We start from the raw sequence: 23,985 nt of genomic DNA, 5'->3' as shown, positions 1-23,985 counted from the left end.
CCTGGAAACCATCACTCGTGAGTGTATTTTGGTCATCCGAAGCCACAGACACGATAGCTGTTAACAGTGTATGTCATTCAATTGTCAAGAGTTTTAGGACCTTGATTACTTTGTTTCTAGAACAGCCTTATAAATAATAGGAAGCCCCGTCGGGTTGATATTTAGTTGACTCTTTCTGCCTCCTCTTTAGAAAGGTCTGGCTTCACCGTGAGACCAGTGGCTGGATACCTGAGTCCTCGAGACTTTCTGGCAGGACTGGCCTACAGAGTGTTCCACTGTACTCAATACGTCCGCCATGGCTCGGACCCCCTCTACACCCCGGAACCGTGAGTACCCACACTGGAAAGCTGGGCTGGATGGAGACCGCCACATTGGAAAGTGGTCAGGGCTCACTCTACTTGAGAGTAAATTGGGTCCAGGAACCCTAAAGACCACTGTTCCTTAGGCCACCGAGGTTATCACTTTGCTTATGATGCTGTTTTACCTGAATAGTCTTGTGATTAAATGGGCTGCCAAGGTCTTCACTGGGGAGCAGAGAGCGGTAAAGTAGCTGATGGTGACAGAAGTGGGCGGGGATTAGAGCTGAGTCTCCGAAGCCCCCTCCCCTTCCTAGGGGACAGAGGTTCACTGACCAGCTGGGTCCCTGCAGGGTCACTACATTGTTTTTTTTCTTTTTTTAGCTCCTTTCAGCATCCCTGAAAGTGTTTTCAGGGTAAACAAAGGTTACTTATAGGACTCCAGACATTTGGGAGAGAAATGCTTCTTAGAGTGGATGAATGCTCAAAGGAGAGCTGTCAGAGCTAAGAAAGGCAATCTCTAAATCTAGCCCAGAGGGTTTACAAATAGCAGGCACTTTGTTAGTTGCCTTTGAATAACTGGTCCTCCTGAGACCCGCGGTAGCTGCCAAAGTGTATGCAGAGAGAGAGGGCAAAGAAATGAGATTTTAGCCACAGAGGTCTATAAAATTGGGGGAATAATGTGTTACATTTTTACCAAAGTACTTTCAACCAATTCATTCAGCAAACATTTATGTGCAATGCTAGCAGGGAGGTGCAGCGGATTCAAAGATGAATAAAATGTAGCAGCTGTTTTTTAAAAGCCTCTCCCATTCTGGCAGGGGAGATAGAAACATAAATAATTACAAAAGAATGTGTTTAGGGCTGTAAGGGTGTGTGTGTGCAGAGTATCAGAGTAGCAAAGGGGAGGGAACAGTCCCGAAAGGCATTTCAGAGAAAGTGAAAAATGAGTGGGGGTCTAGAAGGGTGGGTTGGAATTTCTTTTTTTGGGTAAAGCTGAGTGGGGAGGGAGGGGAAAGCTTTCAAGTCAAGGAAAACAACCAGTACAAAGATGTGGAGGCATAAAAGAGGCATAAATGAGCAAGGCTTGTTACTTTAGAGTGGCCAGAGCATAGGTATGTGTTAGGGATGAAATGACTCTTCTGTCCACAATGAAAACAGTCATTTGTCAAAACAGGACCTTTGGGCTTAATTCTGTAGGCAGCAGGGAGCTGTCCAAGGTCCCTAAGCATGATCAGATAATGGTCTTTGAGAAAGATGATGAGGGTGGGCACTGGGAAGTATGGAGACTGAACTAGCTGGAAAACCAGCAGGAGCTCCCGTTCCAGTGAAGGAATACAGTTTATAAGCCATCAGTGGGATAGGACGAGAGGTCACCTCGGAAAAACATCATCAAGATGGAATTAACAGTATTTGGTGACTATAATGAGGGCCAGGAGATGAGAGGGTCCCTAAGACAATGCTAAGGTTTTTATCAATAGATTGGGAAGCTGAATGGGTAGTTTTTTCTAATAATAATTGAAAATATTGGAGGGGGATTAGGCTTGGAGGCAAGAGGGAATAAAAGAGGGAGAAAAGAGGAGGATTTATGTTTGGAGCATCCTGTCTTTGAGGGGCCCACGGGTGGGACCTCCAGTTGGAGAAGCTCCTGGTAGTTGGAAATAAGGGCTGAGAGTTCAGAAGTGAATTAGAGCTCCTGCTGTCAATCTGAGTGATTTCTTCTTCCATGACTCCTGACCACACAGACAAGAGGAAGCTAAGCCAGAGCATGGAAACTCGGGATTCACTACCTTGGGGTTGTTTTGGCAGGCTCCTTTTTGTGGGTTTTATGTCATTCATTTGTTTCTTAAATTATTCTTATGATTTTATGAGTAGGTAACACATGCACATGATTCAGCATTCAAAGCTTACGAAAGGGCACACTCTGAACAGTGACTTTTTTCCCTCCTCTGCTCCCTTGACGCCTGCTGCATCCTCCCCAGGGGCAACCACTGCTACCAGTTTCCACTGCGTCCTTCCAGATATACACTGTGCAGACACAATTCTCTGTAAAGGTCCCTTTAATCCTTATGTATAACAAAGTCCCAAGTCTCTTCCCAGCCACATGCTGTAGTTTGAATCTATGAAAGACTAGATCGGGAGTGCTGTTTCCTGCCCAAGCACTTTCGCAGGCATTGTCTTTGAAATGCAGTCCCATTTCCTCAATTGAGAACCAAGAGGGCAGCTTCTCCAATTTGTGAAGTTCAGCTTGGCTCCTGTGTTTTGTGCTTGTACTCTGCTTCCAAGTAACTGCTTCTAATTGCTGAACTGTTGTAGTTAAGGCAGCACTAATGAGACAGAGACGGGCCCTGAAGAGGCAGCTAGAAATGAGAGTGAAAGCAGCGAAAATACAGTATCTGAAAAAAGAATTTTGTTATTTTCCTCTTCACTGTGGGAGGAATGTATTTTGATAGCCTAGCTCTCAACACATATTGGGTGTTAAACATAGGTTGTTTTACCATTTTACATTTTAAAACTGGTCAGGTACTGGGGCTTGAATTTAAAAAAGCAGTGGCAGATTGGGTTGCTTCCCTGGGGAGGTTCTGGCCTGGAGGACAGTAGAGAAAGTCCTGGCGAATCAGTGACTCCTGATTTTCTTGGTGGGAAGGGTTGCTTTTCCGTGTGTTTCTACCTGGATTGAAAGGTCACCGATTCTGCTAGAAGCGAGGCTCTGTCTCCCTTGGAGCACTGCCTGAGGCAGGGATCCTGTACATTGTTGTCGCATAGCTACTTATTTTGATTAGCTGTGATCGCAAGCGACTTTGTCACTAATCGAGTATTGAAGTTTACAAATGATTTCTTTAAAAAAAAATCAATTGGGTCAAATTCAAGGTTATTCCAATAAGAGCATCCCTCTCACTCAGTGGAATGACAGGGAAAGAGACAGAGCTCTAAGTTACGTGGGTGTGTGAGCATCACCTGGCATGCGAATAGTGGCAGAACAAAAATTTGAGAGGCCACCCCCCCCCCCCCCCCAATCTCCTGCTCTCCTCTTTGCTTCTCTGGGAAGTCCATTGTGTTCTGTGTCATATTGCACCCTCTGGCCACTTGATCTTTTAGAACAGGGTTTCTCAACCTTGGCGCTTATTGATGTTTTGAGCCAAATAATGCTTTGTTGTGGTAGCATGTTCAGCGGCATCCCTGGCCTCTACCTGCTAGATGTCAACAGTACACTCCCACCCGTGCCAGATGTGACAACCAAAGATGTCTCCAGAAACTGCCAAATGTCCCCAGGGGGCAACATCTTCCCCAGTGAGAACCACTGTCTGAGAAGAAGAAATTTGGCAGGTCATTGTTGCTCTGTCTGACAATTATTTTTCTCTTAGAAGCAATCTGTAGACTTTGTTTCCGTTCTAAAACACCAATCTGGCTGTAGCATTCCCTTGTTTGACCTCTGTTGGTTCCCTGTTACATACAAGGAAAAAATTAAAAATGTTTTATATCATCAAATCACATCTTCTGTCTCTCTTTCTACCCCCCTCCAAAACCTTATGCTCCAGCCATACTGGACTTCTCACCATCCCCGTGAGCCTGTTGGTTCATGCCTTTGCACAGGCATGAGCCAACGCAGGTGGTTCATTTGGCCTGGAATGACTCTTGTGAAATCATTTTCATTCTCAGGATTAAAGTTCAGTAGCAACCTTTTCTGTGAAGACTTTCCCAGGCAGAGCTAGATATTCCTGTAATACTTTTCCTTCCTTCTATTTTAACACAACACTGCATGGTAATTATTTGTTCATGTGTCAGTCTCCTTCATCAGACTGTAATTAACTCAAGGCCAGCTGACAAAGGCAATACAGGAACAAGAAGATCCAGACTGAGGTTGGAGTGGATCCCCAAACCTGGCATATAAAGTAAAAACTGAGTCCACAGTGGGCTGAAGCCGTGAATGCCACTGCCACCAGAAGGTGCCAGGTTTGAGACATGCGCAGAGTTCCAGGCTCAGTCTGAGATCTGTGGAGTGAAGGGAACAGGGGAAGTCCCGGCTGCACCCTGTGTGGTGGTAGCACCTCCATCTGCAGGGCTGCGGCCCCTCCACTCCTTCCTGCAGCTTTACTTTGATTTCAAGAGCTGCTGCTGGACACCCCCTCCATCAATAAGGCATTTTAATATATTCAGTGTCTTCAGGCAAAGTCATGAACCATTAATGGTGGAATTTTAGACACCAGTTGAGGCTGTGAGGATAGGTCACTTGGACCAGAATAGTCTTCTCTCCACATCACACCCAGGAGGGCCAACCTATTTTGCTCATCTGTTTTGCTTTGGGAATGAAGATCATTTCAAAAGAAAAAAGTGGTTGTTCACTGTGAAGCTGAAGGAGAGGAGGGAAAGGAAATGTGAAGCTTGTCCTCACCTCCCCCTTATGAAAATAAGAGAGAGAGAGAGAGAGAGAGAGACGGAGGGAAGGAAAGAAAAAGAGAGAGACCCAACTGCACTTCACATGGTGCTAAGAAGACATTTTCCCCCTTTGGGTAACAAACCCTGAAGATAGTCTCACCTTAAAGGTAGGAAAGCTCATTGCCCTCTCTTAAAAAACAGTGTCAGTCTGTGATGTGTTCTGAGTTATATTTGAACTTCTTAAATGTGACATCAAGAAGATACGCTCTGAAATTGGCAAGCAGTGGTGCAGGTCCCTGCAGGACTGTCCTGCGTGTGGGCGTGCTGTGCATGTCTGAAGTCAGGGGGAGGACAGCAGACCAGAACAGTGGTAGGAACATCTCTGGACTTGCCTCTAGAAGATTCTTGCTGGAGCGGGGCGGTGGAGATCCAGTGTGTTTCCTAAACTGGTCTTGGGCACACTGCAGGGAGAAGAGAGTTGGAGGGAGGTATCTTTCCCTCACTCCTTGGTCTTGTCTGGTCTGGTCTCGTCTCTGATGTCAGCCTTCTGGTGTTCAGAGGGCGCTTTGGATTTTCAGCTGTCGTATGCATCCTACCCGCCCACCCCCAGTTCCTCTTTAGTTCGTTTGGCTTTTCTTCCCTGGACACTTCCTTCTAGGGGATCTGTGGTCTCTATGCTTCATAGTTTCAACAGACTTCTTGAACGTGTTTTGTGCAAGGTGGAGGTTAAATGCTTGCTCACTGAATTTGCATGTGCACATGTACTTGTGTATATGATTTTCAATTTTATCTGTAGTCCTGACGGCCAGTGGTATCTTAGAAATGCAGAGCTCTTTAATAAGAAATACGGTTTAATAAAACCATATTTTCCTGGGGCCAAATCTCATGCTTTTCTTCAGAAGCTGTGTGGACTGACAGAGGTCTTGGAAATGAAGGAGGGTAAGGCAAGAAGGTCTTATTTTCTAAGGTATTATAATCCAGTCTTGTTCTCTCCAATATAGGCCAAACCCACCCATCCCATCTAGATTTCTGAATGAAGACCAGAGGCGGCCAGATGCCTCAAGGTTCTGTACCTTTGGAACATAAAACATTGCCCAGAGCAGTGTTGAAACACACATCCACAGCACAACCCTCTCACCCCTTGTCCTCTGCTCAGGGGGAAGCAACCGGGCATTTTCAATATAAACATACATTCTTCAACATCAGTTCTTGGAGGTCAAGCCAGTACAATATCTGTCTTTCCAGTAGAGCTATTGCCAAAGTAATAGTGCAGTTTTGCACCAGAAATCCCTTTAAAAAAATGTTTTAATGAAAACATTTAAAAATATGCCTTCTGTTTTGTTTTTCAGATGTTGTGCTTAATATACTAGTAACAGAAATATCCTTTGCATAGCATAGCATAAGCTTATTCAGTCAGGGAGTTTCGGATTCAGGGCTGCATTGGGATGATTGAGGATTCAGTACAGACTGATGCGGGTCTATCTTCTTCTGCTCTTTCCCGCTGTGTCACTTTTCAAATCAGAGAGCAAACTTTCACCACTAGGAAAAAAGTCATGGCACCATTAACTCTCATTGCAGTGTTTACTGCCATAATGCAACTAAATGCATCTGCGTTAAGGAAAATCTTTCTTGTCACAGTTGGACACTTTAGGGGCAATTAATGTTATTTTTAAATATAACTGTTTTACAGTTTAAAAAAGGTTTTGCAGTCAGGTGATTTTTCTTATCATTGCTGCTGTGTTCCACTTTTACAAGAAAAATAAAAGTGAATTATTTCTAACTTTAGTTTTCGTCTATTTCTAAGCTAAGCAAGTGAATTTTATGCTTAGCCCTTGCTTATTAGAACAGAACCCTCTCTAAAACTGGCAGATGTCATTCATTTCCTTTTCCTGTGGGTCAGTCATTAATGCTGACATTATTTGTTAAATAACAATACCAGCAGGTGAAGACACAGGCTTTCAAATTTATAAGAAACGTTGACTGCCCCTCTCTTGATCAAAGAGATGCCTTTCACTAGGTCTGTAATGAGAGGGAAGATAGGACCTTTCCTTCTGCGACTTTCCCTCCTTGCTGCCGTCTGAGGGATTCTGGGTCTGTGAACTTGTCTGATTTAAGCCCTGACCGATTCTGGGTCTGTGAACTTGTCTGATTTAAGCCCTGACCGATTCTGGGTCTGTGAACTTGTCTGATTTAAGCCCTGACCGTGATGGGTGTTTTTAATATTGGGCCTTGCTGAAGTCACATCTGGGCAAGGTCTTACTGAAGAGGCAGGAAGATAAGCCAGAGCTTTATAGAGTTTAACCTTCATTCCTATGAGCTCTGGTTTAGCTTCAACTTGCTCTTTGCCACAGATCACCCTCACCCCTGCCAAGCGCAGTGCCAAGCTTCCTGCCCAGCCAACTGGCTTCCTCCATGGTTCTGTCATCATTTTGCTGTTCAGGAGAGCAGAGCAGCATCGTACCAGCGATTCTCAGAAAATGGCATGTTCTCAGAAAGCTGATCCCATCTGGCCTCCCTTTCCTGAGTTTTATCCCGGAGCTCACACTCCAAGCTTAGCAGCCATTGTCTCCCTCGGGAGAAACTTGGTTTGGGCTACACTCAGGGTCAGTTAAGACGTTAGAGGCCCTAAGCCGAGAATATTTTCACCCCTTCCATTCTCCAACATAGATAAGTTCAACAACAACAGCAGCAGAAGCAATAATAATATATTTTTTCCTACTAATAGCCAACATGTATATATCAATATGTGCAGGCACTATTGTAAGTGTTGTATGTGGATGAACTCAATAATCACAACAGCCCTCTGAGTTGTGAGTTACTATTATTATTGTGAATTTATGGTTGAGGAAATTGAGACACAGAAAGGTTAATTAACTTGCTCAGGGTCACACAGCTGGTAAATAGGGGAGTCAGGATTTGAACTCAGGGAGTAGTGCCAGCATCTGTTGGATTAACCACTATTCTATATTAAAAAGTAACACTATAGAGGAAAACTCAAAACTTGTATATGTGCTGAAGTTGAATAGCTTCTTTCTTGATTTTCCAATTATAAATTTTATGTAAGATAGTTGAGAGTGACACTTTCTTTCTTTAATTTGGTGGCCCTGCTTTGCCAGAACCCTAAGTACTGGATGTGCTTATTGGATGGTCTAGTGCTGTGCTGTCCCATCCAGTGTTCGGTCCAACTACCAGGCTTTGTTAGAAGCCCGCTCTCTCCTTTGAGCTTCACAGGGCCACCGTTAGTCTGCCCCTTTATCAAGAGGAGGCATCTTTTATTTCACTGGGACAAAGAAGGGGAAAGTGCCTCACTACAGAGCAGCGATGCATCCTTCTGTCTGCATCCTCAGGCAGAAGGCCCTATGGACCGCCTGCCCAAACTCCAGGCCCCACCATCAGCTCTCAGTGTGACTGTTGGTAAGCCACTTAACCTCCCTGTGTGAGGGCTGATGAAATAATGCTTTGATCTTGGCAGAGAAAAAGGCTTTATATAAATACCAAATAGGTCTACTCTTCCTTGCCACCTCTTAAATTCACGTGGAGGCTGAGGTGCCTTGTAACATTCCAGAGCATCCTTAGTTACAAGGCCCGTGTTCCTAGACCTGGACTCTCCCAAGTTTTCAATCATAATACTGTGTCTAGTTTTGTGAGGTGCCTCAAAGCAAAAATAACCCCTAGGACTTTTTATGGGAGCCTTTTGTCTCCAAAGCTCCAAGCACTCTAACAATAGACATTCTATAAAAACCCCCCGCACACAACCCTATACATTATTTAAAACCTGTGCATTTGGAAACCAAATTTGTACCTAAGTGCCTGCTACAGCCCTGTTGTTCTCTTAGGCTGTTCATGGTAGTGACTTGGGATACAGCTTTCAGCTTGTGTATGTATATATTTTAGCAGATTCAAAGCAGGATTCCTTTTTTGCCCACCGCTCCACCCTCGCCAAGGTTTGCCTTCCTTGTGTGGTGCCTGTAACCCACAATTAGCGCTCATAGGCACCCACACCTGAGTCACAATTCATAGTCCCTCAGTGCCATGTCGTCGGGGAGAAGCTCATTTATGTACCTTCAGGTGTGGAAGACGGAGGTGACCTGGGGAAAAAATTATTTTAGGACTATTTGCTTTTTAAAATTGCAAGTTCAGAAGAAATTCAAAGTGACTGAATTTTAGGCAAGGAAGAGGTAACCACTGGTTGTATCTCTTCACCACCGTGTCGAGAATTATATCTATTGACAGGTAGAGAAGCCACCACAGGAGAGAAGGAGAAATGTCCTTTCTGACATTTCCCACATGTGCTCTGTTCGGCTGACGTCATTCCACGCATGGCTACGAGGTAGGCAGGATTGTCACCATTTTACAGATGGCAGTTCCAAAGATCAATGAAGTCAGGTCATTTCCCTATGGACACACAACTAGAAAATACCAAAACCAAGGTCTCGTCCAAGCCCTTATGCTACACTGGAAATTAGGAAAACTATGCTTGGGATTCATTTAGATTTACCTCTATATGGTACAGTAGAACCCCACCATCTCTGTTTTATTCTGTTGAGTTCAGTAAGCAGTTACTGAACATCTGTTATGTGCCAGGCTTTTCTAAGCACCAGGAACCCAGAGATGAACATGGCATGACCTGTGTCCTGGAGAAACTTACTGCTGCTTATTTAAGTGATAAAATATCTTCCAAAAGGGCAGAACCTACTGAAGGACAATAGACTTAGGTGTGAGTATAATTTAATGTGCAATAATACCTAACTTGTTGGGAATTTATGTTTCTAATGCATTACGACATTGTTTAAGAACTCCATGAGATAAGGACCCTTATAATCTCCAGTTTACAGATGAAAAAACAATACGTCCGTGCGGTCCAGTATGGTAGAGATGTGACTATTTAAATTTATTAAGTAAAATGAAATAAAACCATAAATTTAGTTCCTCAGTAGTGCTGGTCACATTTAAGATGTTCAATAATCACCTGAACCAAGTGGCTTACCATATTGGACGATGCAGATACAGAATATTTCCATCATTGCAGGAAGCCCTATTGCACATCACTGCTCTAAGTAACTTGCCTACACAGGAATGTGCAACATGGACTTAGGGCTGACTCCTGACTATATACAGTTCTTATAACCCTTATGTTATATTACCTCCTTAATATCTAGTGAAAATTTGGGGAGGAGGAGCACACAGGGAAAGAGTTAAAAAATCTCTTATTTTTTCAAGAGATGAGAAATATCTGAGATGATGGGGAACTGGAGACCTATGGACAGTTTCCCTTGAAGCCCTTTTGTGGTACTTGTAAGAACTGGAAACTATTTCTTTCACTAGATCAGGAAAGTTAGTACTTGCTGTTTGCTCTTTTATGGAACCATGAGGTAACTTTTGCTCAGGGTTATTCTAGGATTATGTCTTATTTACTTTTAAGTCTCAGTTCCTAACATAGCACTTGGTATATAATAGGTCCACAAAAATGCTTCTTGAGCTAAATTCCAAAAAAATACGTGTAATATCTTCTGCTGGTCTTAATAGAGTTGTACTGAAGAAGAGTAACATTGATGGCCTTCCTTATGATTCCTAGGGGGAAAAAAGGAAAGAAGATTTCCACCAGGGCAATATCCAAGTGCTTGGCTTCATAAAAAGAGGGCCACGTATGTATTTATCTATAAGCTGATAAGGACATAAGGCGGAGTGATCATCAGAACGGCCTAAAATCTTATCTTATCGGCCAGATTTTACAGTATGCTATTTTAAATCTAAAGAAACTCTGTATATGGCTCTAAAACAAGCACTGAAAGCAATTGCCTCAATACCAAATTAATTCCTGTTATTATCTCCTCAGTGAAGTGAAAACAAACCAAGTCACCCCCTTTTCAATGTGTCCCGGTGTGTTATTCCAGATTACTTGCACTTACCCATCGAAGGCTGTGTGAAAGCTGAAAAAATACCCTGTTTTGGCTTCCAGCTCCTCCTCCTGTTTCTTTTCATCAGTGCAACCTCCACCCTCCATCCCCCAACCCCATCTTCCTTTTCTTCTCTTCATGATTTAGCTAAAGTCTTGGCTTCTGTGATATTTAGAACAAATAAAACCTATAGAAATAGGGTTTCAAAGACAGATGTGCTGATTTGGGATGGGAAGCAAATGCTGCATGCCCACTCACTGCTTCTTAAAAGCTTTAATTTACAGCAAAAATAAAAAGTTGTTCAACAGGAAGCAGGACGAGTCAGCTTTGAAAACTGATAAGAGGAGAAGAATGCTAGACCCATTTTGAATTTGAATTTAACAACTAGGACCCTTCTTTTCCCAGCAGCAAAGTGATTGCAGCTTCCTTAGAATGATTTAAGAATTCCCTGGAGGCATTTTGCCCAGGTCCCTTTGTAAGCTTTAGAATCCTAACAGGGCTTATCAGAGAAGATTCCAATTTAGAGCAGCAAAAAGTTTAGTGTCTGATATCATCTCTAGCTTTTCTTTTTCTTTCTTTCTGTTTTTTTTTTTTTTCAAAAGGAGACATGATGTTTTACAGTGTTAACAGTTTTGAAAGGTCCTACATTTCCAGTGAACAGAGTGCTTCTGTGAAAAGGGCTCTGAGAAGCATTATTCAGGCGAAAATGCATCAAAGGGATGTGAGTTGAAAAGAGAAAAGTTTGCCGATGTGGATGGAGATTGGAGGCAGCGTGTGCTGACAGGTGCAATTATAGCCAAATAATTGAATCTTTTAAGAGAGATCTGGTGAGATAAGGCAGTAGTTGTGGACTCACATGGGAAACCTGTTCATAATTAGATATTCAGGGTTCCAGCTGTGGATGAAACACCAGCAAAGGGATCGTGAACTGCTTTACAGGCAGGACATAATAACTATTGCACTTTGTGAAGCGGTGTGAGACAGCATGACTTCAGTCCCAGGGAAATTAATTGATACAAAGTTTGGAGAGGAGGCTCAGTCTTCTCCTGCAGATTCGCAACAGTCTGGAACCTCTTTCAGCCCCTGAAAGCTAGTCAACCCAGCTTCCAAGTCCTTTGGTCTCACAGAAACGAAAAAAAATGTCAGCTTTTCAAAGTTAATTAATTGCTTTAATTAGCAACATTAAACATCTTTCTTTGTTGTTTGAAGAGTTTCCAGGCACTTCAGTTTCCTTTGTCTATACCACGTGTCTTAGCCAAAGACACTGGGATGAGGACAATCCAGTGTTTATTTCTGAGAATGTTCCACCAAAGTCATAAAAGATAATAACCTTATTTATGGTCTTGCAATATAGGTGCTTGAGCCTTGACTCAATGAGAAGTGGGGTTACTGTACGAACTGCATCTCTACTTGCTCAGAGATCTGAACAGCAGTTCCTTCTTAGGGTCTCTACGTGGAGACAGAGCGGCGAAGAAGGTACAAACTAGCGCAATCATTTCTACTTAGAATAGGGCAAAGGCATCCTGAGCATTCCATTAGTAATTCTGTTAGACTTCTTGCTTCAGGCTTTCATTCTTAATGAAACAATATAACTTATTCTGTTGTGCTGTATGATTTTTTTCTTTCAAATTTATAATTTCTCTTCTATGTATGGTTGGATTACCTTGTAATGCTATTAAAGGTTCTTAAGTTGGCTGTGAGTTATAGGTTTCTGATAATTACACCTTAACTTAAGTCTCAGGTGATAGCTCCTTTTCTACCACAAAGAATTGACTCCTTAAAGCCTTTGGATCTCTCGTATTTTCCTTCTTCTTTCCTTTTTAACTGCCAACTTTTCACTTTCCCTTCTACCTATAAGCGTTTGGACTCCATTGGTACTTAGGCAGGTAGAAGACTGTCTTCTTCAAGTATTTAACAAGCTCAAAAGTAAACCCAGTTTTGCAACAAGAATCCACCACTGTAACCATGACCTATCCCATTCTCACATTAGGAAGCACCCAGCACTGTGCCTGACCCATAGGAAGCATTCAATACATGTTGGCCACAATAGTTGTTCTTTTAGCTACTGTTTAATTTATTTATTCATACCATGAGCTAATACTCACCATCTTTAGTATTTCCCTGGAGTTTGACCTCTGGTCTAATTTTGAAATTATTGTTGTCATATTTTCTGCCTGGTTCAGTAAGGGTGTTTTAGTATTTACATCATAAGCTACAATGGGGGTACTCAGATTTATCCATGGTGGGCCTCTCAATTCCAACATTGGTGCAGACTGCGTGACCTTTAAAAAACTGATCACAGGAGTGAGTCTACAGGGTCCACTCTCAGCATAGAATTATGCTGAATCAAACACCTTTAACTGATCTCTAACTGAGTCAAGTGCATGTGGAGGAATAACTTGCTACCTAGTGAACTTTCCTTACCACCTTTCATTGTTCCTCAGTATGTATGTATGTTTGTATGATGTAATTTTAGTGGCATTAAATTTGGGCAGCTCAAAATTACATAATCACATTTAGCTTTAGTTTTAAGTACTAGTTGCTTGAAGCCTGTTCAGGGTGTTCCAAGCATCACCTGTTATGACAGGGCGTCTCCACCCTGCCTGTGTCTTATGATCACCCTGTGAGCTTTTAAAACAATATAGCTGCTCAGGTCTGTCCCAGAGAGTCTGACTGCATCGCTCTTATGTAGCGCCCAGTGATTGGTATTTTTAAAAAGGCTCCTCGGGTAATCTGGAGGGTTGAGGACTGAGTGGCAGGAAAAGAGACTTAGGACACACTGGCTACATTTTTACCTGTGCTAACCAGCTTGGTTAAACGTTCCCCACAACTGAAGCTGTGCCCCGCCCAGCCCTTCTCGTTTACTCCACCTTGTAAGTTAATAGAACAGAAGGAGCATAGCTTTGAGTCAGAGGAATTTGATTTCAAATCTTGTCTCTGTCTCTCATTAACAGTGTGTCCTTGGGAAAAAAAATGCTTAAATTTACTGAATGTTAGTTTCCCCATTTATCAAATGGGAATAATAAGACTTCTTTGTAAGTGAAGATGAAATTACTAATGGGATATGAAAACATTTAGCCCAGTACCCAGCACATAGTAGGAGCTCAGTATATGTTAGCTTTTTTTTTTTTAATAAATTTATTTATTTATTTTTGGCTGCGTTGGGTCTTCGTTGCTGTGCACAGGTTTTCTCTAGTTGCAGAGAGCGGTGGCTTCTCTTGTTGCAGAGCACGGGCTCTATGCACGCAGGCTTCAGTAGCTGTGGCTCGAAGGCTCTAGAGCTCAGGCTGAGTAGTTGTGGCACACGGGTTTAGTTGCTTCGTGGCATGTGGGATCTTCCTGGACCAGGGCTTGAACCCGTGTCCCCTGCATTGGCAGGCGGATTCTTAACCACTGCGCCACCAGGGAAGGCACTATGTTAGCTTTCTTTTATTCCTCCTTCTGTCTTTAATTTCTTCATAGGTAAAATGAGGGGCTCTGATAACATTTAAATTTTCCTTATTCCCTAAAATCCAATGAGTCTGATTCACCACCTAAAGGAGTGTGACTGGAGAGTAACCACCACATATGCTTTTCCACAAATTCAGTTTCTGTACAAAAAGGAGGCTGTTGGCACACAGTTGATAGAGAATGAATTTGGAGTTTCTTTCAGTATCATGTCCACGTATTCTCAGTTGGCTGCTTTTTCAACCTGATATGTCTGGGAAGTGGCTGGCCAGGGTTGGGCATGTGGTTTGAGCTGTGGGAACAGAACTTTTTGACCAAGTAATGCCGTATGTTTTATGTTGGCACCCATCGTCTGCCCTTGACCACCATTCCCTTGCTGCAGCCTCATGACCATCCAACTTACTTTATACTTGTGATATTGGTGGTAGTACCTGGCATTTATGTTACAGCATCTATTTGAAGTGATACACTTACGAGGAGCCCAGGTGAAATTAGGAAACATCTTTCAATTACTACCTGGCTCATTAGTTTTTGTCAAGAAAATAAAATATTGTTGCCTTTTGATTCATTTCCAGAGAGTCATATATTCCAGGATAGCTTGGTATCAGGAAACGGTTTGTGATTCATGGCAGTGACTCAGGAAGGCATCCGCCTTGCTTCATTGTGACACATACCTGCCTTTGCCTGGTCTCTGGCTCCAAGTGGAAGCACAGGCAAATGAGAGAGGATGTAAACTTCTATTATTACCTAGTTCAGGCTAGCCAAAGCAGGGGACTGGGAGGGTCTTCTAGTGTGAAGGCTCAAAAGAGTTGCTTGTGTTGTAGACAGATAAATGGTCCACGGGAAAAGACATCTGTTGATGACAATAGGATCTTCTGCTGTTTCCCAGTGCCCTGCAAAGTGTAACATGGGATGCAGTGTAACTTAAGGGTTGAGAGCAAGAGTTTAGAAATCATGATAAGCTGGATTCAAGTTTTGGCTTTATCACTACCTGTAGCAAGAATCGACAAACTTTTTCAGTAAAGGTCCAGCTAGTAAATGTTTTAGGCTTTGTGGGCCATATGGTCTCAGTCACAACTACTCAACTCCGCCGTTTTAGGCAAAAGGAGCCATAGACAATACATTAATGAATGGGCATGGCTGTGTTCCAATAAAACTTTATTTACAGAAACAGGCAGTAGGCCAGATTTGACCTGCAGCTGTAGTTTGCACACCCCTGGTCTATAGAACATTGCACCAATAAGTTACTTTAATTCAAGTTTCTCTTGAGTATTCAAAGAGACAGTGCATGTAATAAAACACTTAACACATGTTTGGCATATGATACGCTCTTGAAAATAGTAGTTGCTATTATTTTGTTAACATATCGTATATCATATAATTTAAGATGCCATGGTTGTAAGATGTATCTGGATTTCAGAGTTGATAAAAAACCTTAGGATTGGTGAAATTTGGTAACACTAATTACGGTAACAAGGTTATAATTAGAATTTTAGGTCTTGTTCTGCCAGTGATAGCTTAACTTGTCTAACATTTCTCTGTGATGTTTTTCTTTTCAGAGACACATGTCACGAACTCTTGGGACATGTCCCTCTACTTGCGGATCCTAAGTTTGCTCAGTTTTCACAAGAAATAGGCCTGGCATCTCTGGGAGCATCAGATGAAGACGTTCAGAAACTAGCCACAGTGAGTTCATTTTCAACCTAAAAACCCATTCTGTTTATGTCCATTCGTAAGGTAAAGAAAGTTTTAGAGTTACTGACTATGAGTGATAAGGCAAACATTCTGGAGAGGGCATGGCGTCTTTACTTTTCCCCATGTGTGTTCCTTTGAAGTACAATGTGTTCTTGGCCTATTAACTGTCAAAATCTTTGTATTTTATCCTTCTCATTCAGGGATTGGCTAGATTGTAGATATTTGAGGCTTGCAGGTCATGAGGTCTCTGTCATAACTACTTAGCTCAGCCAGTGTGGTGTAAAAGCAGCCACAGACAGTACATGAATGAATAAGTGTGGCTGTATTCCGATAAAACTTTATTTATAAAAGCTGGCGGTGGGCCAGATTTGGCCTGTGTGCTGCAATTTGCCAACTCTTGTTCTAGTTCAATGTTTATTTCCTAGAAACATTTGTAATAATGAAAATTATGCATTTATGGTAAAGTAGAGGTTGTACTCGGGATTATTTCTGATTAGTCAGTATGGGTTTGGTCAGACACAGTTTGAGCCAGCAATAAGCAGCTCATGCTAAACAATTATTTTAAGTACAAAACCAGAAAAAGATTTAATAGATACTATGGTCTCAGCAAGGTTCTTCTCAAAACAAGCAGTATGAGAGGAAAGGTGTAATGTTGGCGGCTACCTTTAAGCTGCTGAAGAGCCAGATCTAGCAAGCTCATATGCCTCATCCTAGCCCCATTTCAAGGAGCCCCGAGTAAGAAAGAGCAGGTTTAGCAAACTCACCTACCTACAAGGTCCAGTGTGTTAGCCTCAATGAGCAAAGGTACTGGAGGAAGAAAATATAGGATTCTAAATTGTGTGTATTTGACACAGACACACATTGATGGTGTATTAGGCATGTAGGAATATTCTTCACTCCCACCAAGAAACAAGTGTTCTCCTAGACTTCTTAAGATGCAAAGCCCTTTCAGTATACCTTTTGTTTCCTAATTTTGATAGAGATACAGGAACTGAGAAATATTTTTCTACTAAAAGAGCAATAGCAGTGCAAAAGCCATGCTGTTGGTGTCAGTGTGGGGATGAGTAGGGTTGAGTGGGGACTGCGGTGAACTCAGGAGAGCATGCCTCTTCTACATCAGAAGCCTGCCAGGTGGGAATGTGGGCCTTTGTGTGGCTGGATCTCCAAAATTTTGGGAGAGGCTGGAAATCTAGATTTCTAAGCGAAATTTAATGATTTTAAAATGTTGGCTCTTAAAAAGAAATCTACCATTACAAGCTGAGGAAAATATATTTGTAGACTGAATTAGGAGCTAAGCTTCCAATTTGTAACCTCTACTCTAGGGATTGTATCTCACGTATATTGGCTATCTATTACTGCGTAACAAGTAATTCCAAAATTTAGTGGCTTAAAACAATAAACATTTATTATCTCATAGTTTCTGTGTTCAGAGATTTGGGAGCAGCTTAGGTGAGTGGTTTTGGCTTAGGGACTTTCCTGTGGTTGGCGTTAAGATGTGGGCTGGACCCGTAGATGTCTTCAGGTTTGGGAAAGTTCTCCCAAGATGGCTCAGTCATGTGGCTGTTGGCAACAGGCTTCCTTCAGAAGAGAGAGAGAGAGAGACAGAGAGAAAGAAAGAAAGAGAGAAAGAGAAGGGAAGAGACAGAGATAGTTACTGAGGGAGGAAGTTGTAATGCCTTTTGTGGCTTGATCATATGCTGATCACATCAGCCACATTTTATTCATTAGAAGGGACTCACTCCAGCCCATACGCAAGGGGAGGAGAATTCGTCTCCACTGTTTGGAGAAAGGAGCATCAAATAATTTGTAGATGTATTTTAAAACCTCCACAACATAAGTCCTGTTATTTAATTCTCAAACCTAAGCTCCAGCTTTAGAATCCACATTTTGGAACTTTTCTGTGCCTTTCAAATTTCTCTTGAAATGTTTTGGTTTCAGCCTTTGATCCCTACAGTTTATACTGTTGATCAGAGAGGAATGTTTTGCTTACTAGTCTTATTCTGAACAGCTACAAACTGGAATTCAACCTTTCCAGGCTGTGTGAGTGTGTGTGTGTGTGTGTGTGTGTGTGTGCGTGCGTGCGTGCGCACGCGCCCGTGTGTCCAAAGAGAGGAGGAGAAGGAATGAGGTAGGACTTCATGGATGTGAATGTAGGTAGATCCTAGTGGGTGATCTAATTTCTTTCTTAAAAGTAGTGACAAGAAAGCAGTTTTATTGCCCCTTCCATTAAATGATGATTGATTAATTCCATCATTCAAACTAACATTTACAAGGAATATGACAGGGTCCTCACTTTTCAGAAATTCATAGTCTATATAGATAAAACTAAGATTTGTCAGAGGAGAGAAACTTTGTGCTGAGTCTTGAAAGTTGAGAAAAAGCCAGCCAAGTGGTGAAGGTGGAGAGGAAGAGTAGAGGGACAGTTTCATTTAGAATAAGAAATCTTTCTGGTTTGGGGGCTAGACAGGGAATGCCAGGGAACGCTGAAGCCAAGGATTGCCTTTTGTGTTCATTTTCTATCATTACAATTAACAAATTACTCCTGACTTAAAACAATATAAATCTGTTATCTTACAGTTTCATAAAGTTACAAGGCTGACACACTTCTCACTGGGCTAAGATTAAGGTGTCAGCAGGGCTGTGTTCCTCTCTGGAAGCTCTGGGGGAGAATCTATTTCCCTGCTTTTTCCAGCTGCTAAAGGCTGCCTGCATTCCTTGTCTTGTCTCCCCCTTCCTCCATCTTCAGAACAGTAATGTTGCATCTCTCTGACCTTCTTATCATCGTCACATCTCTCTCTCTCTCTCACTGACCTTTGCTTTTAAGGACTGTTGTGGGGTCTACCTGGATAATTCAGAGGTATCCATTCAAAGTCCATGTCTACAAAGGTGACATATTCACAAGTTCTGGAGATTAAGACATGGATATCTTTGGGGGGCCATTACTGTTTCTATTTTTACACTTGCAAGATAAAACTAATAATCGAACCTTGAAACCTGTTTTACTAGGGCCAGTGAATTTGGAGGATGAGTAAGTTTTCTTCTGGAATTTACATTCTTTAGCATGGTTCCAACACCCTTGGCCATGGATTGCCCTAGCCCCAGTAGCCAAAAACACTTCCATCTATTAGAGATCACTAGATCATTAATCTTGTTTCTCTCACTTTCTTTTGCCCTCTTTTTCAATTGTTCTTTGCCTAGAATGTACCTGCTTTTCTGTAGAAGCCAATTCGAGTCAACAGATGTTCTTTAAGTGGCTAAAGAATCCTAGGTACCATGAGGTAGGAATAGGGAAAAGACCAAGAAGTTGTACTTACTTCAAAGAACTCATGATCTAGTACACAAAACTACAGAAAACCCAGAGTCAGTGTTAACTTTTATTTACGTACATAAGCAGATGTGTAGGAGAAGTGGATTTAAGGTCAGTCTTCTAAGTGTGTGTGAATTCTGAGTTCATTGTCGGAGACCGGGGCTCAGAATCGGGCAGGGACCAGCAGAGAGGTTCTTCTCTGTATAGAAATAATTGGTGACAGGTTAGGGAGGATCAAGAGTCTCCCAAGGGAGCCAACATGTCTGGAACCTCATGGTGGCTTTGACTTTTAAGTCTTTTGAAAGTTTATACCATAGAGAGTATAAACTTTCAAAAGACTGAAAAGATTTTGAGTCTCTTGTAAATGCAGTGGAGAAGTTCGGGCTGGGGGTGGTGCCTCACCAAGGTCTTGCCTGATCTACTCATTTCTCTTTTCCTGATGTTGCATGTTGCCCCTACCTCAGCTCTCTTTGATTTTCTGTCTCTCACGAGCCTTGCAGGTCCAATATTTTCCAATTTTATAGACTGCCCACTTACTTTGGAAAGCGTTTTGCAGACCAAGGAGACATTTGGAAGGCTTTTTCCATGTGATGGGAAGAATATGGAGGAAGATGGGCTCACAGTGTGAGGAAGGGAGGCTTTTTTCTGAAATGATGATGTACCTGCCTTTGACTTCTAGAACCACATCCCAGCCCTCAGTTAAAAACAAAGTGAAAAGAAAACTGCTGGAAGTTGGTTTTGAAAGAAAACACAGATTCCAGGCAGGCAGTTTCACAGTAAACCCAGGAATAAATAACCTACTGGATGGCATGCATATTAAAGACTGTCAAGCCATATACTGAAGCTAGAAGACCAATTTAATGACCCCATTGCAAGGACTAAGAGATTAAGAGATAAGCCCTCACTGGGAGGGGTAAAAAGTCCAATGGTAGGGGAAGAATGGTGGTTAGCAAGGCCTCTTGGCTGTCCAGATGAGAAATGGAGGTATTATTAGCTGATTTCCTCCAAGTCGTGTTCATTAAGTCTCCTGAAAAAGTACTAGAATAAAATGAGAGATGAGATGCATCAAAGGAGAAAAATCCATAGAGAGGACAAATGGAAAACCACAGAAATCACTATTTATGCAGAACAATGAGACAGCCCATATTATTCTTTTACTCTAGGTGAGATTTATATTATTAATGACTCTGTTTGTAGAGTGCCTGCTTTTCCTTGTTTAGTGAACTCAAGCACTTATGAAAAAGAGAGTCATGCCTGGTGAAAGTAGACACTTAATAACTTTCTGTGATGTGCTGTCAACCAATCCATCTAAGGCAGAATACAGCCTCCCCCAAGCCTAAGGGGCGCCGCCAAACTCTTGTTTTGTTCAAAGCTGCTTCTGAACTTCTGGGTCTGATTTCAGAGGGACTAGGTGATTGCCTATACCTACTGCCTCTTCTTGCTATATTTCTGCATGATATTTATTTTGACATTTTAATAATGCTCATTTTTGAGAATGAAGCTATCTCTGCTGTTTTATGTGGGCAATGGTGTCTACTCCCTGAGAACCGTTTAAATGAAACTCTTTTGTATCTGAAGAAGTTGATGATGATGCTTGGTGACTGTATGTGAAATGCATTGTTATACACGTAAATAATTTGCCCTCTGGTGGATAATGAATAAGGCCGCTGGATTTGGCAGCTGCATCCTTTTCATACTCATCGTAGCTGTCCAGGGTCTGTGCATGACAGATATGCAAAAATCGGCCCCAAAAGGGTTGCGTAGCGTGTGCTGTAATTTTCAGACCAGCCATTTCCCACTGTAGTACTGGCTTGCATGGATTTAATAGATTAGTGTCTTCTTTAAGGACAGTAATCGTAAGTGCCTTCAGGGGCCAGACAGGTAGCCAGTATGTGTGAAATAGCCTGATAGAAGATAACAAGGAGTACTGGAGCCTGTGGAGAACTAGAGAATACACATTACATTGCACCTAAAGGCCTTCGAATTCAAAAATGAAAATAAAACAAAATGTTCTTTGGCTGCAAATCATGTTTGCAAGCTGAACCGGAAATCTAGGCTCTCAGTTGCCAGCCCTTGTATTTTAAGTTAGATTATACGTTATACTATACCATGCTGAGTGACCAGCCCATGCTAGATTCATCTTTATATCATATTGGACGTTCTCAATTACTGCTTACTGGACAACTGACTATTTTTCCCAAGAAAGGACGGCTATTACCATCTTCACTAGAAATGAGTATCTTATTGCTATTGAGAGGTGACTGGTTTTGAATTACAACTTTAAACAGTCACAAGCATGACTGTCATACATATATGCTGAGCATGTGTCAAAGATTTATTTAACTCGGTCATGAGGGAAAAGCAAGATGGTAAATGTAGCTCAGAGAAGAATTTGAGAGACAGACTATCTAGTCACTGAAAGAAAGAATCCTGGAACAAGGTGCGAAATGTTTTATGTTCTACAGGGCAAAGAACTGTAACCTTGAAGTTATCTTTTCTACCAGGCAGAAGTCATTTGCATGTCTAGTGGACAAAAATAACTTGCAATTTATCAGTCTTCATAAAATTAACAGCATCTGGGCCTCAATCAATATAAATAGGAAGTCAGACAAAGGGTATATTCCCTAGACCAGTGTTTTTCAAATGGTAATGTGTATAAAATAACCTAGGGATCTTGTTACGAGTCAGATTCTGGCCAAGTAGGTCTGGAATGGGGCCTGAGATCTGGCATTTCTGATAAGATCCCAGGTAATGCTGATGCTCCTCGTTCAAGAGAAGCGGGTGACCGTTACACAGGTGCACCTGTTAGACAATGCTTGAGAATGTCTTTCAAAAGGCATGTGGTAAGCTTTTAGCTTTATTTCCATATTCAATACTTTTGCTAAAAACTAAGCTTAATAGGATATTGCCAGGTAAATACTGTGCGGTGTGACATGAGTTTATTTAGGACTTATTCTGGGCCCGAAAATGCACCTTTGTATCTCTGAGTGCCATGTCACTGCTTCCATTTTGTGTGTCTGCTCTCACACTCTCCTGCCGCCTGCTATTTTGCCATATGACTTATATCATTCAATTTGACAGGAGTGCACAAACAGGAACTTGCTGATCAGGTAAATTTAGGAACTAGTCCTAGAAAATTATTGATTTCTCTTTCCCCAAATGTTAGGAAATGTAAAGGGACGCCTTTCACCAAACACTGTGTCCCATCCTATGATGCAGATGGCTTCAATTCAGTCTATTCACTTCTCACATCATAAAGGCATTTGAAACAGACAAAGCTGTGCATCATTTGTTGGAGAAAGCAATCAGTAGGAATACACCACAGATGTTTCCCAAGCAGAATAAATCGGCCTCTGGCCCATTTGGAATTTTCCCTCTACAGAGAGTTTTAGGTTATCCATTCAGTTCTGTCAATCCCAAAACATGTTTACCTTCACTTCCTGATGAAGGGCTTCTGTCACTGGGTCTTGGTAAAGCTGATGAGCAAAGTGTCTTGGCCAAGGGTAATGAAGGAGTAACCAGAATGTGTCCCCAGAACATTAGTCTCATGAAATGTTACTATGAGTTCTATGCCAGAAGGGATCAATGGGCAAATATATTTGGGAAAAACTGGGTTAAGTGCAGTAAACAGCTTTGTTTTCAAAGTATAGGATTTTCAGGGCCTTTAATAAGATAATGTGCAGAGCGAATCGTATAAGTGATAAAAATTTTATTTCTACAAACTGACCATGTTCCCTCCATTTTAAGATGCCATTAAATTAATTTAATAGTTTTTTTTTAAAGGGGAAAAAGATTCAACTAGCAAAATTTTTTGACATTGTTTGTAAGAAGCTCCATTTTAGAAATGTTAAAATGTGAACTTGAAAATTAAGGAAGTACGTTATATGGTGGCCGAAGTCTCTTTTTATGGAAGACATATTAGCATCCCAAGCTATTAATATTCCAAGGAGCACAGTTTAAGAGATACGAGTCTAGAATGTTTTTTAAAAGGGTGAAAGTCACTGTGAGCAGAGACCTGATCACCAGCTAATTTTTTTATAGGAAAAGGCTGTCAAAAAATTAGTAATATAGGGTTCTGTTTGTACTTTATCAAAGCAAGTAATTTATTAGTTCCAAGTAAAAAGTTTGCATTGTTTGGGGTTTTTGATGGCCATGAATCAAGTGTGTTTGAATTTCCAGGTATAAACAGGACTTTTTTCATGCTGAGAGCAGTAATGAAATATACAGTCAGCCTTAAACTAACAATTGACTATAATTCACATTAGAAGTATAATTGTAAAGGTAACCTTAGTTTATGAATTCCTAATTAATGTTTTCCTGTCTGTGGAGGACCTTAGCTTGTTTCCCGGTCTCTCATGACCTTGCCTACCTGGCTGGAGGTGGGGAACTTTCGGCTTTTAAAAGACTTATGCCCAACTCTACTTCTTTCTGAAGATGGATGACATTAAAAATGACCATTTTAGTATCTCTACAGAAAGCTCAAAATAAGCCCCAGGCTTATTTATTCCATGTAGAGTCTTTGAACTAGTTCAGCTATTTGGATCATTTGATACAAAGCTGACAAAAAGCTGGAAGGACTGCACTTTTATACATTCTTAATTGAGATGTTTGGGTGGATGATGAGTTTGTGTGTTATTTCCAAGAGTAACTTAATTAAAAGTTAATAATAATATCTATTCCAACTCATTACTTTCACTTTTATGTCTTCTGTGCATATAGAAAAGTGGTCTTGCCTTGCAAGGAGCACTGTATTTCTTTAACTAGCCCCTTAGAACTTCACTTCTGTCCTTTGTCATTGTTTTCGCTACCCCCTCCCTTGGTCTTTTTCTACCTGAGTGCTCCAAGGCCACACTTCCTTCTGTCTATACTCTCTTTTGAGATCTTTGGTATTGGAGCTAAGGGTATTTTGCTCTAGCTGTATATGTTTCACTTACAGTATTCATCGTTGACATTACAGGTGTTTGCA

The 23,985-nt window shown here is 41.6% G+C and overlaps 1 protein-coding gene and 1 long non-coding RNA gene across 2 annotated transcripts in view; one reads left to right on the top strand and one right to left on the bottom strand.

The window, feature by feature from the left end:
* The window catches only part of LOC309640468, a 163,571-nt gene that overhangs the window by 49,443 nt on the left and 90,143 nt on the right, over positions 1 to 23,985 (bottom strand). The gene's annotated exons all lie outside the window — the stretch shown is intronic.
* TPH2 (tryptophan hydroxylase 2) overlaps positions 1 to 23,985 on the top strand; it is an 87,852-nt gene that overhangs the window by 35,467 nt on the left and 28,400 nt on the right. Inside the window, exons 7-8 of the mRNA XM_082419006.1 lie at positions 191 to 326; positions 15,577 to 15,703. Of these exons, the coding sequence (XP_082275132.1) occupies positions 191 to 326; positions 15,577 to 15,703 (263 nt within the window). The remainder of the gene's footprint in view (positions 1 to 190; positions 327 to 15,576; positions 15,704 to 23,985) is intronic.

This window comes from Balaenoptera physalus (genome assembly GCF_965194825.1).
Source record: "Balaenoptera physalus genome assembly, chromosome: 13".
NCBI lineage: Eukaryota > Metazoa > Chordata > Mammalia > Artiodactyla > Balaenopteridae > Balaenoptera > Balaenoptera physalus.
Note: the sequence above shows the minus strand (reverse complement) of the source record. Positions and strands in the feature narration are given on the sequence as shown.